The sequence below is a fragment of the Salmo salar genome, chromosome ssa09 (genome assembly GCF_905237065.1).
Source record: "Salmo salar chromosome ssa09, Ssal_v3.1, whole genome shotgun sequence".
Taxonomy (NCBI): Eukaryota; Metazoa; Chordata; class Actinopteri; order Salmoniformes; family Salmonidae; genus Salmo; species Salmo salar.
In genome coordinates this window covers 53,453,796-53,469,221 of record NC_059450.1, presented here as the reverse complement: position 1 = coordinate 53,469,221, position 15,426 = coordinate 53,453,796, and the positions used below count along the sequence as shown (strand labels likewise).

The following is a 15,426-nucleotide window of genomic DNA, read 5'->3' as shown; positions in this document are numbered from 1 at the left end:
CTATCCAGATTAGACGTTACCTAACCCCTATCCAGATTAGACTGATCCTCTACTGGTACCTAACCCCTATCCAGATTAGACTGATCCTCTACTGTTACCTAACCCCTATCCAGATTAGACTGATCCTCTACTGGTACCTAACCCCTATCCAGATTAGACTGATCCTCTACTGTTGCCTAACCCCTATCCAGATTAGACTGATCCTCTACTGGTACCTAACCCCTATCCAGATTAGACTGATCCTCTACTGTTACCTAACCCCTATCCAGATTAGACTGATCCTCTACTGGTACCTAACCCCTATCCAGATTAGACTGATCCTCTACTGTTACCTAACCCCTATCCAGATTAGACTGATCCTCTACTGTTACCTAACCCCTATCCAGATTAGACTGATCCTCTACTGTTACCTAACCCCTATCCAGATTAGACTGATCCTCTACTGGTACCTAACCCCTATCCAGATTAGACTGATCCTCTACTGGTACCTAACCCCTATCCAGATTAGACGTTACCTAACCCCTATCCAGATTAGACTGTTAGTGTTGTGTGTGTGCATGTTTAATGAGATGTCTTGGCAGTCCATATTGGGCTTGGTCTCCCTAGACTACTCTGTAATCTGTTCTGGTCTGTTAGGTTCTTCAGTGTGTGGCTCCTAAAGGATCTTTAGCCTGCTCCAGGACTTACTTCTTTGGAACCACTCACATCCCCTACCTAGGTAAACATACTGTATACTTTAAACTGTTTCTAGGATCTACCATAGCTATTTTACTGTACTGTCTCTAGACCTAATATCTGATGTTTCACTTGCAGGAAATGACAACATGCAACAGAGGAAAACGGAACTCCTGTAAGTTCACCAATACAAAATGTCTAAACCTGTTAACCCATCTCCCCATATGATAATTTTGTATATAACGTGTTAAATGTATCTCTTCTAGATCTATGTATTATTTAAGGTGTTAAATGTATCTCTTCTAGAACAGTGGTTACCAAACTGTGGAGTTTTAAGGAAGTTGTAATAGTAGAATGCACAAGGTGACATGTCTAAATGGGGTAGAGTGCGTCATCAGGTCCTCTTGTCATGTCAGTCAGTACAGACCTTCGAGAGGTATTTATAACTTGTCAGAAATGTCCAGATCAACTAGCCCATCTCAGCAAACGTTTTTTTAGCTACGTTTTTTTAGTCCATAGATTTTGTAGTAATGTTTGATTCACTCAAATAACATATGAATTCACATGTAGACAGTTTTGCTTTAAACCTGCAAAATGTTCTCACCGCCAACAAGAGGGGTTTGAACAGTGCTCGTGCCCATAGAATAGGCATGGCGTGCCCACATGTGCGGGGGGGGGGGCAAGGTATGTCCCCCAATGCTGGAAGTTGGGCCTCAGTGAAACCTGTTGGAAACCCCTGCTCCAGAAGATAATGCCTGAATATTATGTAGAATATGTACATATTACATGGCCCGAAGTGAGATGAAATGTACAATGAGCAGCTGTCCACATACTTTTGTCCATGTAGTGTATGTACGGTGTTAAATCTATCTCTCTTCCAGTCTTCTCTCTCAGATCTATGCAGCAGCCGTCCAGTCGGTCCTGGCTGGAATCAAATGCTACTCCAACACCACAAGTGCTGCTAAGGTGATACACTAGTCCTTTCTCCAACTAGCTACAGTTGAAGTCGGAAGTTTACATACACCTTAGCCAAATACATTTAAACTCAGTTTTTCACAATTCCTGACATTTAATCCTAGTAAAAATTCCCTGTCATAGGTCAGTTAGGATCACCACTTTATTTTTAAGAATGTAAAATGTCAGAATAATAGTAGAGAGAATGATTTATTTCAGCTTTTATTTCTTTCATCACATTCCCAGTGGGTCAGAAGTTTACATACACTCAATTAGTATTTGGTAGCATTGCCTTTAAATTGTTTAACTTGGGTCAAACGTTTCGGTTAGCCTTCCACAAGCTTCCCACAATAAGTTGGGTGAATTTTCGCTCATTGCTCCTGACAGAGTCAGGTTTGTAGGCCTCCTTGCTCGCACATGCTTTTTCAGTTCTGCCCACAAATTTTCTATGGGATTGAGGTCAGGGCTTTGTAATGGCCACTTCAATACCTTGACTTTGTTGTCCTTAAGCCATTTTGCCACAACTTTGGAACTATGCTTGGGGTCACTGTCCATTTGGAAGACCCATTTGCGACCAAGCTTTAACTTCCTGACTGATGTCTTCAGATGTTGCTTCAATATATCCACATAATTTCCCCCCCTCATGATGCCATCTAGTTTGTGAAGTGCACCAGTCCCTCCTGCAGCAAAGCACCCCCACAACATGATGCTGCCACACCCGTGCTTCACGGTTGGGATGGTGTTCTTCGGCTTGCAAGCATCCCCCTTTTTCCTCCAAACATAATGATGGTCATTATGGCCAAACAGTTCTATTTTTGTTTCATCAGACCAGAGGACATTTCTCGAAAAAGTATGATCTTTGTCCCCATGTGCAGTTCCAAACTGTAGTCTGGCTTTTTTATGCGGTTTTGGAGCAGTGGCTTCTTCCTTGCTGAGCGGCCTTTCAGGTTATGTCGGTATAGGACTCGTTTTACTGTGGACATAGATACTTTTGTACCCGTTTCCTCCAGCATCTTCACAAGGTCCTTTGCTGTTGTTCTGGGATTGATTTGCACTTTTCTCACCAAGGTACGTTCATCTCTAGGAGACAGAACGCGTCTCCTTCCTGAGCGGTATGGCGGGTACGTGGTCCCATGGTGTTTATACTTGCGTACTATTGTTTGAACAGATGAACGTGGTACCTTCAGGCATTTGGAAATTGCTTCCAAGGATGAACCAGATTTGTGGTGTTCTACAATTTATTTTCTGAGGTCTTGGCTGATTTCTTTTGATTTTCCCATGATGTCAAGCAAAGAGGCACTGAGTTTAAAGGTAGGCCTTGAAATACATCCACAGGTAGACCTCCAATTGACTCAAATGATGTCAATTAGCCTATCAGAAGCTTCTAAAGCCATGACATAATTTTATGGAATTTTCCAAGCTGTTTAAAGACACAGTCAACTTAGTGTATGTAAACTTCTGACTCACTGGAATTGTGATGCAGTGAATTATAAGTGAAATAATCTGTCTGTAAACAATTGTTGGAAAAATGACTTGTGTCATGCACAAAGTAGATGTCCTTCCTAACCGACTTGCCAAAACTATAGTTTGTTAACAAGAAATTTGTGGAGTGGTTGAAAAACGAGTTTTAATGACTCCAACCTAAGTGTATGTAAACTTCCCACTACAACTGTATGTTTGCTGTAACTAGCTTTACATGGTATACTAGAACTAATCGTACACTATAACTAGCTATACACATTTGCTGTAACTAGCTATACATGGTATACTATAACTAATCGTACACTATAACTAGCTATACACATTTGCTGTAACTAGCTATACATGGTATACTGAAGGGGAAAGGGGGGTACCTAGTCAATGGTTCAACTGAATTCATTCAACTGAGATGTTCACTGCTCTGAATCAGAGAGGTGGGGGGCTGCCATAATCCACGTCTTCGCTGCCCGGGGAACACTGGGTTAACTGCCTTGATCAGGGGCAGAACGAAACATTTTTACATTGTCAGCTCAGGGATTCGATCCAGTAAACTTTCACTTGTTGGCTCAATGCTCTAACCACTGAGCTACCTAACTAGCTAAACACGTTTGCTGTAACTAGCTATACACGGTATGCTGTAACTAGCTATGCACGATATACTGTAACTAGCTATACACGGTATGCTGTAACTAGCTATACACGGTATGCTGTAACTAGCTAGGAACGGTATGCTGTAACTAGCTAGGCACGGTATGCTGTAACTTGCTAGGCACGGTATGCTGTAGGCATTGGATGAGGACAAATGTTTCGTTACTGACTGAAACTTGTGTATATTTCCAGGCGAAGGACGTAGCAGAGCATACCTTCCAGCTGGCGCTGGACTCGGTCCACCTGCCTCAGTACAGAACTGCTCTCAGGTACCAGCACACCTGTCACAATAGATAACAATTCTACCTTTGTATTCCAATAGAAGGAAGAAGGTATTTAATGTGATTAGTGTTCTCTGAATGATGACGTTAGCTGATCTAGTATAAAGTGTTCTACCTGTTGTTTCATTAGTGTTCTCTGAATGATGACATTAGCTGATCTAGTATAAAGTGTTCTACCTGTTTCATTAGTGTCCTCTGAATGATGACATTAGCTGATCTAGTATAAAGTGTTCTACCTGTTTCATTAGTGTCCTCTGAATGATGACGTTAGCTGATCTAGTATAAAATGTTCTACCTGTTGTTTCATTAGTGTTCTCTGAATGATGACGTTAGCTGATCTAGTATAAAGTGTTCTACCTGTTTCATTAGTGTCCTCTGAATGATGACATTAGCTGATCTAGTATAAAGTGTTCTACCTGTTTCATTAGTGTCCTCTGAATGATGACGTTAGCTGATCTAGTTTAAAGTGTTCTACCTGTTTCATTAGTGTCCTCTGAATGATGGCGTTAGCTGATCTAGTATAAAGTGTTCTACCTGTTTCATTAGTGTCCTCTGAATGATGACGTTAGCTGATCTAGTATAAAGTGTTCTACCTGTTGTTTCATTAGTGTCCTCTGAATGATGACGTTAGCTGATCTAGTATAAAGTGTTCTACCTGTTTCATTAGTGTTCTCTGAATGATGACGTTAGCTGATCTAGTATAAAGTGTTCTACCTGTTTCATTAGTGTTCTCTGAATGATGACGTTAGCTGATCTAGTATAAAGTGTTCTACCTGTTGTTTCATTAGTGTCCTCTGAATGATGACGTTAGCTGATCTAGTATAAAGTGTTCTACCTGTTGTTTCATTAGTGTCCTCTGAATGATGACGTTAGCTGATCTAGTATAAAGTGTTCTACCTGTTGTTTCATTAGTGTCCTCTGAATGATGACGTTAGCTGATCTAGTATAAAGTGTTCTACCTGTTGTTTCATTAGTGTCCTCTGAATGATGACGTTAGCTGATCTAGTATAAAGTGTTCTACCGTTGTTTCATTAGTGTTCTCTGAATGATGACGTTAGCTGATCTAGTATAAAGTGTTCTACCTGTTGTTTCATTAGTGTTCTCTGAATGATGACGTTAGCTGATCTAGTATAAAGTGTTCTACCTGTTGTTTCATTAGTGTTCTCTGAATGATTACGTTAGCTGATCTAGTATAAAGTGTTCTACCTGTTGTTTCATTAGTGTTCTCTGAATGATTACGTTAGCTGATCTAGTATAAAGTGTTCTACCTGTTTCATTAGTGTTCTCTGAATGATGACGTTAGCTGATCTAGTATAAAGTGTTCTACCTGTTGTTTCATTAGTGTTCTCTGAATGATTACGTTAGCTGATCTAGTATAAAGTGTTCTACCTGTTGTTTCATTAGTGTCCTCTGAATGATGACGTTAGCTGATCTAGTATAAAGTGTTCTACCTGTTGTTTCATTAGTGTTCTCTGAATGATTACGTTAGCTGATCTAGTATAAAGTGTTCTACCTGTTGTTTCATTAGTGTCCTCTGAATGATGACGTTAGCTGATCTAGTATAAAGTGTTCTACCTGTTGTTTCATTAGTGTTCTCTGAATGATTACGTTAGCTGATCTAGTATAAAGTGTTCTACCTGTTTCATTAGTGTTCTCTGAATGATGACGTTAGCTGATCTAGTATAAAGTGTTCTACCTGTTGTTTCATTAGTGTCCTCTGAATGATGACGTTAGCTGATCTAGTATAAAGTGTTCTACCTGTTGTTTCATTAGTGTCCTCTGAATGATGATGTTAGCTGATCTAGTATAAAGTGTTCTACCTGTTGTTTCATTAGTGTCCTCTGAATGATGACGTTAGCTGATCTAGTATAAAGTGTTCTACCTGTTGTTTCATTAGTGTCCTCTGAATGATGACGTTAGCTGATCTAGTATAAAGTGTTCTACCTGTTTCATTAGTGTTCTCTGAATGATGACGTTAGCTGATCTAGTATAAAGTGTTCTACCTGTTGTTTCATTAGTGTTCTCTGAATGATTACGTTAGCTGATCTAGTATAAAGTGTTCTACCTGTTTCATTAGTGTTCTCTGAATGATGACGTTAGCTGATCTAGTATAAAGTGTTCTACCTGTTGTTTCATTAGTGTTCTCTGAATGATTACGTTAGCTGATCTAGTATAAAGTGTTCTACCTTGTTTCATTAGTGTCCTCTGAATGATGACGTTAGCTGATCTAGTATAAAGTGTTCTACCTGTTGTTTCATTAGTGTTCTCTGAATGATTACGTTAGCTGATCTAGTATAAAGTGTTCTACCTGTTGTTTCATTAGTGTCCTCTGAATGATGACGTTAGCTGATCTAGTATAAAGTGTTCTACCTGTTGTTTCATTAGTGTTCTCTGAATGATTACGTTAGCTGATCTAGTATAAAGTGTTCTACCTGTTTCATTAGTGTTCTCTGAATGATGACGTTAGCTGATCTAGTATAAAGTGTTCTACCTGTTGTTTCATTAGTGTCCTCTGAATGATGACGTTAGCTGATCTAGTATAAAGTGTTCTACCTGTTGTTTCATTAGTGTTCTCTGAATGATTACGTTAGCTGATCTAGTATAAAGTGTTCTACCTGTTTCATTAGTGTTCTCTGAATGATGACGTTAGCTGATCTAGTATAAAGTGTTCTACCTGTTGTTTCATTAGTGTTCTCTGAATGATGACGTTAGCTGATCTAGTATAAAGTGTTCTACCTGTTGTTTCATTAGTGTCCTCTGAATGATGACGTTAGCTGATCTAGTATAAAGTGTTCTACCTGTTGTTTCATTAGTGTTCTCTGAATGATTACGTTAGCTGATCTAGTATAAAGTGTTCTACCTGTTTCATTAGTGTTCTCTGAATGATGACGTTAGCTGATCTAGTATAAAGTGTTCTACCTGTTGTTTCATTAGTGTTCTCTGAATGATTACGTTAGCTGATCTAGTATAAAGTGTTCTACCTGTTTCATTAGTGTTCTCTGAATGATGACGTTAGCTGATCTAGTATAAAGTGTTCTACCTGTTGTTTCATTAGTGTTCTCTGAATGATTACGTTAGCTGATCTAGTATAAAGTGTTCTACCTGTTGTTTCATTAGTGTTCTCTGAATGATTACGTTAGCTGATCTAGTATAAAGTGTTGTTTTCTCTCTCAGATCTAAAAGTGTTTTCCACATCCAAGCTGTGAACAACCAAGGCAGGTGGGTGCTGGTTTGTTATAAAGAAAGTGTTTAATCACACAATGATTCAATGTTGTCAGTTGAATCGTTGTATGAGCGATTGGTGATATATACATTTGTCCTGGGGCTTTTTATTGACTCGTTGTTTTCCTAAATGTTCCGTTTTTTATTGTTTTCCTTTTCAGAATTGTTCCTCTGAGTGAAGAGGGGAGCTGCTTCTTGGTGAAAACTGTAAGTCAATACTTCCAACCTGATAATTGTTACAAAATATTTGCGGTAGGCATGCCACTGTGTTTGACTGATTTATTGATTAAATTGGAATGAATTACAATGTTCGTTTTCTGTCCACAACTCCCAGACCTCCAGTGGGGTTCAGGGTCAGGGGTTAAGGGTTATACGTTATAGTGGTGGTTGTGTGTCCCAGGCGTCCATGTCAGTGTACGACATCCCAGACCTCCAGTGGGGTTCAGGGGTTAAGGGTTATACGTTATAGTGGTGGTTGTGTGTTCCAGGCGTCCATGTCAGTGTACGACATCCCAGACCTCCAGTGGGGGAAAGGAGACCTGGGCTCTGTAATCTTCTCTGAGTCCTTCCTGGTGTCCAGTATCAACATCCAACAGAAAGGTAAGAGAGACACATACTGTTAGGCCTGACCGATGCCTACTCCCTATTGTTTTAAACTGTGTGTCTGTGAGTCATGTTGTTTCTCCTGTTTAACTGTAATGTTGAGTCTTTCCTGTAGATGGAAGTGTTTCCTCAGACAGCTGCTACACCATCCTGACTACAGCTCTGCCTCGATATGTCTGCTGGCTGGTACGCTGCCCTCTCTCCTTTCCTCTTTCCTCTCCTCCCTTCTCTCTTCTTTCCTCTCATCTCTCCTCTCCTCACTCCTCTCTCCTTTCCTCTCTTCCTTCCTCTCTCCTTTCCTCTCTTCCTTCCTCTCTCCTTTCCTCTCTTCCTTCCTCTCTCCTTTCCTCTCTTCCTTCCTCTCTCCTTTCCTCTCTTCCTTCCTCTCTCCTTTCCTCTCTTCCTTCCTCTCTTCTTTCCTCTCTTCCTTCCTCTCTCCTTTCCTCTCTTCCTTCCTCTCCTCTCTTCTCTCTTCTTTCCTCTCATCTCTCCTCCCTTTCCTCTCTTCCTTTCCTCTCTTCCTTCCTCTCTTCTTTCCTCTCCTCTCTCCTCTCCTCTCTCTCTGTTCATCCAGGGATCAAGTCGCCTACTTTCAACAAAATGGCTGTGTTCAAGAGCTTCAAAACGCCTGCCGACTGACCTGCAAATCAACCTGGCATCATAAATAACTGCTAATTATAATTTGTAGATGAGTCCGTCACAATTTATCCATAATGCATTGTGGGTTTGATCCTCTCGATCACAGCCGTTGTTAACTGTGTGTCCTAATGGCTTTAGGTGGAGTCTGATGTGAAGCATTCTGAGAAGGCCCAGGTCCTGCTGAAGGTCAGACAACAACAGCTGGTGTTTTCTATATTGCAGTTGTTACATTGAGAAATGCTGGTCAGTGTGTTGATGTGTGTGTGTTTAATCCCCAGGAAGAGGATGGCACCTGCCTGGGCACCTCGTTGACTACAGCAGACACAGCTCATGTGTTCTCCAACAGCCAGCTCTCCACTCCAGAGGAAGGTCACACCTACTTTAATGCTCTCTCTGTAGTCAGCCAGCCAGCCAGTCAGTTAGTCAGCCAGTCAGCCAGCCAGCCAGCCAGCTCTCCACTCCAGAGGAAAGTCACACATACTTTAATGCTCTCTCTGTAGTCAGTCAGTCAGCCAGTCAGCCAGTTAGTCAGTCAGCCAGCCAGCCAGTCAGTCAGCCAGCCAGTCAGTTAGTCAGTCACCCAGCCAGCTCTCCACTCCAGAGGAAGGTCACACACCTACTTTAATGCTCTCTCTGTAGTCAGTCAGCCAGTTAGTCAATCACCCAGCCAGTCACCCAGCCAGTCAGCCAGCCAGTCAGTTAGTCAGTCACCCAGCCAGCTCTCCACTCCAGAGGAAGGTCACACCTACATTAATGCTCTCTCTGTAGTCAGCCAGCCAGCCAGTCAGTCAGCCAGCTCTCCACTCCAGAGGAAGGTCACACATACTTTAATGCTCTCTCTGTAGTCAGTCAGCCAGCCAGTCAGCCAGCCAGTCAGCCAGCCAGCCAGTCAGCCAGCCAGCCAGTCAGTTAGTCAGTCACCCAGCCAGCTCTCCACTCCAGAGGAAGGTCACACCTACTTTAATGCTCTCTCTGTAGTCAGTCAGCCAGTTAGTCAATCACCCAGCCAGTCAGTCAGCCAGTCACCCAGCCAGTCAGCCAGCCAGCCAGTCAGCCAGCCAGTCAGTTAGTCAGTCACCCAGCCAGCTCTCCACTCCAGAGGAAGGTCACACCTACTTTAATGCTCTCTCTGTAGTCAGCCAGTCAGTCAGTCAGTTAGTCTAGTCAGCCAGCCAGTCAGTCAGTCCAGCCAGTCAGCCAGCCAGCCAGTCACCCAGCCAGCTCTCCACTCCAGAGGAAGGTCACACCTACTTTTATGCTCTCTCTGTAGTCAGTCAGCCAGTTAGTCAGTCAGTCCAGTCAGCCAGTCAGTCAGTCCAGTCAGTCCAGTCAGCCAGTCAGTTAGTCAGTCAGTCAGTCAGTCCAGTCAGCCAGTCAGTCAGTCCAGTCAGTTAGTCAGTCCAGTCAGCCAGTCAGTCAGTTAGTCAGTCAGCCAGCCAGTCTGTCCAGTCAGTTAGTCAGTCCAGCCAGTCAGTCCAGTCAGTCAGTCAGTCCAATCAGCCAGCCAGTTAGTCCAGCCAGCCAGTTAGTCAGTCAGTTAGTCAGTCAGCCAGTCAGTTAGTCAGTCAGTCCAGTCAGCCAGTCAGTCAGTTAGTCAGTCAGTCCAGTCAGTCAGTTACTCAGTCAGTTAGTTAGTTAGTCAGTCAGCCAGTAAGTTAGTCAGTCAGTCCAGTCAGTCCAGGCAGTCAGTCAGCCAGCCAGTAAGTTAGTCAGTCAGCCAGCCAGTCAGTCAGTCCAGTCAGTCAGTCCAGTTAGTCAGTCCAGTCAGTCAGTCTAGTCAGTCAGTCAGTCCAGTTCGTCAGTCCAGTTCGTCAGTCCAGTCAGTCAGTCCAGTCAGCCAGTTAGTCAGTCAGTCCAGTCAGCCAGTTAGTCAGTCAGTCAGCCAGTTAGTCAGTCAGTCCAGTCAGTCAGTCAGTCATTCAGTCCAGTCAGCCAGTTAGTCAGTCAGTCAGTCTAGTCAGTCAGTTAGTCAGTCAGTTAGTCAGTCCAGTCAGTTCAGTCCAGTCAGTCCAGTCAGTCTAGTCAGTCAGTTAGTCAGTCAAGTCAGTCAGTCTAGTCAGTCAGTCAGTTAGTCAGTCCAGTCAGTCAGTCTAGTCAGTCAGTCCAGTCAGTCAGTCAGTTAGCCAGTCAGTCAGTCTAGTCAGTCAGTCCACCAGTCAGTCAGTCTAGTCAGTTAGTCAGTCCAGTCAGTCCAGTCAGTTAGTCAGTCCAGTCAGTCAGTTAGTCAGTCAGTCCAGTCAGTTAGTCAGTCAGTTAGTCAGTCAAGTCAGTCAGTCCAGTCAGTCAGTTAGTCAGTCCAGTCAGTCAGTCTAGTCAGTCCAGTCAGTCAGTCAGTCAGTCAGTCAGTTAGCCAGTCAGTCAGTCTAGTCAGTCCGCCAGTCAGTCAGTCTAGTCAGTCAGTCAGTTAGTCAGTCCAGTCAGTCAGTCCAGTTAGTCAGTCCAGTCAGTCAGTCTAGTCAGTCAGTCAGTCCAGTTCGTCAGTCCAGTTCGTCAATCCAGTCAGTCAGTCCAGTCAGCCAGTTAGTCAGTCAGTCCAGTCAGCCAGTTAGTCAGTCAGTCAGCCAGTTAGTCAGTCAGTCCAGTCAGCCAGTTAGTCAGTCAGTCAGTCTAGTCAGTCAGTTAGTCAGTCAGTTAGTCAGTCCAGTCAGTTCAGTCCAGTCAGTCCAGTCAGTCTAGTCAGTCAGTTAGTCAGTCAAGTCAGTCAGTCTAGTCAGTCAGTCAGTTAGTCAGTCCAGTCAGTCAGTCTAGTCAGTCAGTCCAGTCAGTCAGTCAGTTAGCCAGTCAGTCAGTCTAGTCAGTCAGTCCACCAGTCAGTCAGTCTAGTCAGTTAGTCAGTCCAGTCAGTCCAGTCAGTTAGTCAGTCCAGTCAGTCAGTTAGTCAGTCAGTCCAGTCAGTTAGTCAGTCAGTTAGTCAGTCAAGTCAGTCAGTCTAGTCAGTCCAGTCAGTCAGTCAGTCAGTCAGTCAGTTAGCCAGTCAGTCAGTCTAGTCAGTCCGCCAGTCAGTCAGTCTAGTCAGTCAGTCAGTTAGTCAGTCCAGTCAGTCAGTCCAGTCAGTCTAGTCAGTTAGTCAGTCAGTCAGTCCAGCCAGTTAGTCAGTCAGTCCAGTCAGTCCAGTCAGTCAGCCAGCCAGTCAGTCAGTCAGTCCAGTCAGTCAGTCAGTCAAGTCAGTCAGTCAAGTCAGTCAGTCTAGTCAGTCAGTCAGTTAGTCAGTCCAGTCAGTCAGTCTAGTCAGTCAGTCCAGTCAGTCAGTCAGTCTAGTCAGTCAGTCCACCAGTCAGTCAGTCTAGTCAGTTAGTCAGTCCAGTCAGTCCAGTCAGTTAGTCAGTCCAGTCAGTCAGTCAGTCCAGTCAGTTAGTCAGTCAGTTAGTCAGTCAAGTCAGTCAGTCCAGTCAGTCAGTTAGTCAGTCCGCCAGTCAGTCAGTCTAGTCAGTCAGTCAGTTAGTCAGTCCAGTCAGTCAGTCCAGTCAGTCTAGTCAGTTAGTCAGTCAGTCAGTCCAGCCAGTTAGTCAGTCAGTCCAGTCAGTCCAGTCAGTCAGCCAGCCAGTCAGTTAGTCAGTCCAGTCAGTCAGTCAGTCCAGTCAGTCAGTCAGTCAGTCCAGTTAGTCAGTCAGTCCAGTTAGTCAATCAGTCAGTCCAGTCAGTCCAGTCAGTCAGTTAGTCAGTCCAGTCAGTCAGTCCAGTCAGTCCAGTCAGTCAGCCAGCCAGCCAGCCAGCTAGTTCGTCCAGTTCAGCCAGTCTGTCAGTCCAGCCAGTGGCCGTGTTCAAGAGGATCTAAACCGCAATGTATCATGGGTAAATTGTGACTGACTGATCTATAAATTATAATGAGTAGTTATTTATGATCCCAGGTGATTTGTATATCAGTCAGTCGCCTGCGTTTGTTTTGATGCTCTGGAACAAGGCCAGCCAGGCCGGTCGGTCGGTCAGTTGGTGGTCTCGTTAGATTAGTAAGGCGAAAGCAACCGCTATAGACAAGTTACGTTGTGGGAGGTGCATTTGCGACAGCCGGAAGTCGGTGCTACTGGTTTCCAACAGCAAGGCTCAGCGCTCAGTGCTGCTCAGCGCTCAGTGCTCAGCGCTCAGTGCTCAGTGCTGCTCAGTGCTCAGTGCTGCTCAGCGCTCAGTGCTGCTCAGCGCTCAGTGCTGCTCAGCGCTCAGTGCTGCTCAGCAGCTCAGTGCTGCTCAGCAGCTCAGTGCTGCTCAGCGCTTCTCAGTGCTCAGCGCTGCTCAGTGCTCAGCGCTGCTCAGTGCTCAGCGCTGCTCAGTGCTGCTCAGTTCTCAGCGCTCAGCGCTGCTCAGCGCTGCTCAGTTCTCAGTGCTGCTCAGTGCTGCTCAGCTCTCAGCGCTCAGTGCTCAGTGCTGCTCAGTTCTCAGTGCTCAGTTCTCAGTGCTCAGCGCTCAGTGCTGCTCAGCGCTCAGTTCTCAGTTCTCAGTGCTCAGCGCTCAGTGCTCAGTGCTGCTCAGCGCTCAGTGCTGCTCAGTGCTCAGCGCTCAGTTCTCATCGCTCAGCTCTCAGCGCTGCTCAGTGCTCAGCGCTGCTCAGTGCTCAGCGCTCAGCGCTCAGTGCTGCTCAGTGCTCAGCGCTCAGTTCTCAGCGCTGCTCAGTGCTCAGCGCTCAGTTCTCAGCGCTCAGCTCTCAGCGCTGCTCAGTGCTCAGCGCTCAGTTCTCAGCGCTCAGCTCTCAGCGCTGCTCAGTGCTCAGCGCTCAGTTCTCAGCTCTCAGTTCTCAGCGCTGCTCAGCTCTCAGTGCTCAGCGCTCAGTGCTCAGTGCTGCTCAGTGCTCAGCGCTCAATGCAACATGGTGCTGGACAGCTTTGCCAAGAGTATGCAAGGCTGTTATCAAGGCAAAGGGTGGCTACTTTGAAGAATATAAAATATATTTTGATTTGTTTAACACTTTTTTGGTTACAACATGATTGGTACTGGTACTGTGTGTACAATGTACAGTGAATTGGACAGAGAGAGATCCTTAAATATCACGTTCATTTCTACATATCCACTGTTTACGTGAACTGTGGCAAAGTTGGCTCCTGTCTCAATCACGTCATTGGTCACGTTCACGTGGGTCAAACAAAAACAGCCTAATAATTGGTTGACAATAGATCCTCCCACAATGCAGGTGAGGGCTACAGGATGACATTGGTGAAGAGCAACTGCGTTTATACAGTCGACATGTAGGCAGAAGCCAGTGATAGTCACCTACTTGACCAAATCAAATGTTATTGGTCCATACACATGGTTAGCAGATGTTATTGGTCACATACACATGGTTAGCAGATGTTATTGGTCCATACACATGGTTAGCAGATGTTATTGGTCCATTACACATGGTTAGCAGATGTTATTGGTCACATACACATGGTCAGCAGATGTTATTGGTCACATGGTTAGCAGATGTTATTGGTCCATACACATGGTCAGCAGATGTTATTGGTCACATGGTCAGCAGATGTTATTGGTCCATACACATGGTTAGCAGATGTTATTGGTCACATACACATGGTCAGCAGATGTTATTGGTCACATGGTTAGCAGATGTTATTGGTCACATGGTTAGCAGATGTTATTGGTCCATACACATGTTTAGCAGATGTTATTGGTCCATACACATGGTTAGCAGATGTTATTGGTCCATACACATGGTTAGCAGATGTTATTGGTCCATTACACATGGTCAGCAGATGTTATTGGTCCATTACACATGGTCAGCAGATGTTATTGGTCCATACACATGGTCAGCAGATGTTATTGGTCACATGGTCAGCAGATGTTATTGGTCCATACACATGGTTAGCAGATGTTATTGGTCACATACACATGGTCAGCAGATGTTATTGGTCACATGGTTAGCAGATGTTATTGGTCACATGGTTAGCAGATGTTATTGGTCCATCCACATGGTTAGCAGATGTTATTGGTCCATCCACATGGTTAGCAGATGTTATTGGTCCATACACATGGTTAGCAGATGCTATTGGTCCATACACATGGTCAGCAGATGTTATTGGTCCATACACATGGTTAGAAGATGTTATTGGTCCATTACACATGGTCAGCAGATGTTATTGGTCCATTACACATGGTCAGCAGATGTTATTGGTCACATGGTTAGCAGATGTTATTGGTCACATGGTTAGCAGATGTTATTGGTCCATACACATGGTTAGCAGATGTTATTGGTCCATACACATGGTTAGCAGATGTTATTGGTCCATACACATGGTTAGCAGATGTTATTGGTCCATACACATGGTTAGCAGATGTTATTGGTCCATTACACATGGTTAGCAGATGTTATTGGTCACATGGTTAGCAGATGTTATTGGTCCATCCACATGGTTAGCAGATGTTATTGGTCCATCCACATGGTTAGCAGATGTTATTGGTCCATACACATGGTTAGCAGATGCTATTGGTCCATACACATGGTCAGCAGATGTTATTGGTCCATACACATGGTTAGCAGATGTTATTGGTCCATACACATGGTTAGAAGATGTTATTGGTCCATTACACATGGTCAGCAGATGTTATTGGTCCATTACACATGGTCAGCAGATGTTATTGGTCACATGGTTAGCAGATGTTATTGGTCACATGGTTAGCAGATGTTATTGGTCCATACACATGGTTAGCAGATGTTATTGGTCCATACACATGGTTAGCAGATGTTATTGGTCCATACACATGGTTAGCAGATGTTATTGGTCCATACACATGGTTAGCAGATGTTATTGGTCCATTACACATGGTCAGCAGATGTTATTGGTCCATACACATGGTCAGCAGATGTTATTGGTCACATGGTCAGCAGATGTTATTGGTCCATACACATGGTTAGCAGATGTTATTGGTCACATACACATGGTCAGCAGATGTTATTGGTCACATGGTTAGCAGATGTTATTGGTCACATGGTTAGCAG

General features: G+C 44.1%; 1 protein-coding gene across 3 annotated transcripts in view; it reads left to right on the top strand.

Annotated features, from left to right (window-relative positions):
- dnaaf9 (dynein axonemal assembly factor 9) overlaps window positions 1-15,426 on the top strand; it is a 94,536-nt gene that overhangs the window by 26,329 nt on the left and 52,781 nt on the right. For all 3 annotated transcript variants that reach the window (XR_006771026.1, XM_045723811.1, XM_045723810.1), the window contains exons 10-19: window positions 637-718; window positions 814-850; window positions 1,557-1,641; window positions 3,949-4,025; window positions 7,212-7,256; window positions 7,421-7,466; window positions 7,748-7,859; window positions 7,978-8,048; window positions 8,640-8,687; window positions 8,780-8,870. Coding sequence is in view for 2 of the 3 variants with exons in the window: in XM_045723811.1 (XP_045579767.1) it covers window positions 637-718; window positions 814-850; window positions 1,557-1,641; window positions 3,949-4,025; window positions 7,212-7,256; window positions 7,421-7,466; window positions 7,748-7,859; window positions 7,978-8,048; window positions 8,640-8,687; window positions 8,780-8,870 (694 nt within the window). In the remaining variant the exon portion in view is untranslated. The remainder of the gene's footprint in view (window positions 1-636; window positions 719-813; window positions 851-1,556; window positions 1,642-3,948; window positions 4,026-7,211; window positions 7,257-7,420; window positions 7,467-7,747; window positions 7,860-7,977; window positions 8,049-8,639; window positions 8,688-8,779; window positions 8,871-15,426) is intronic.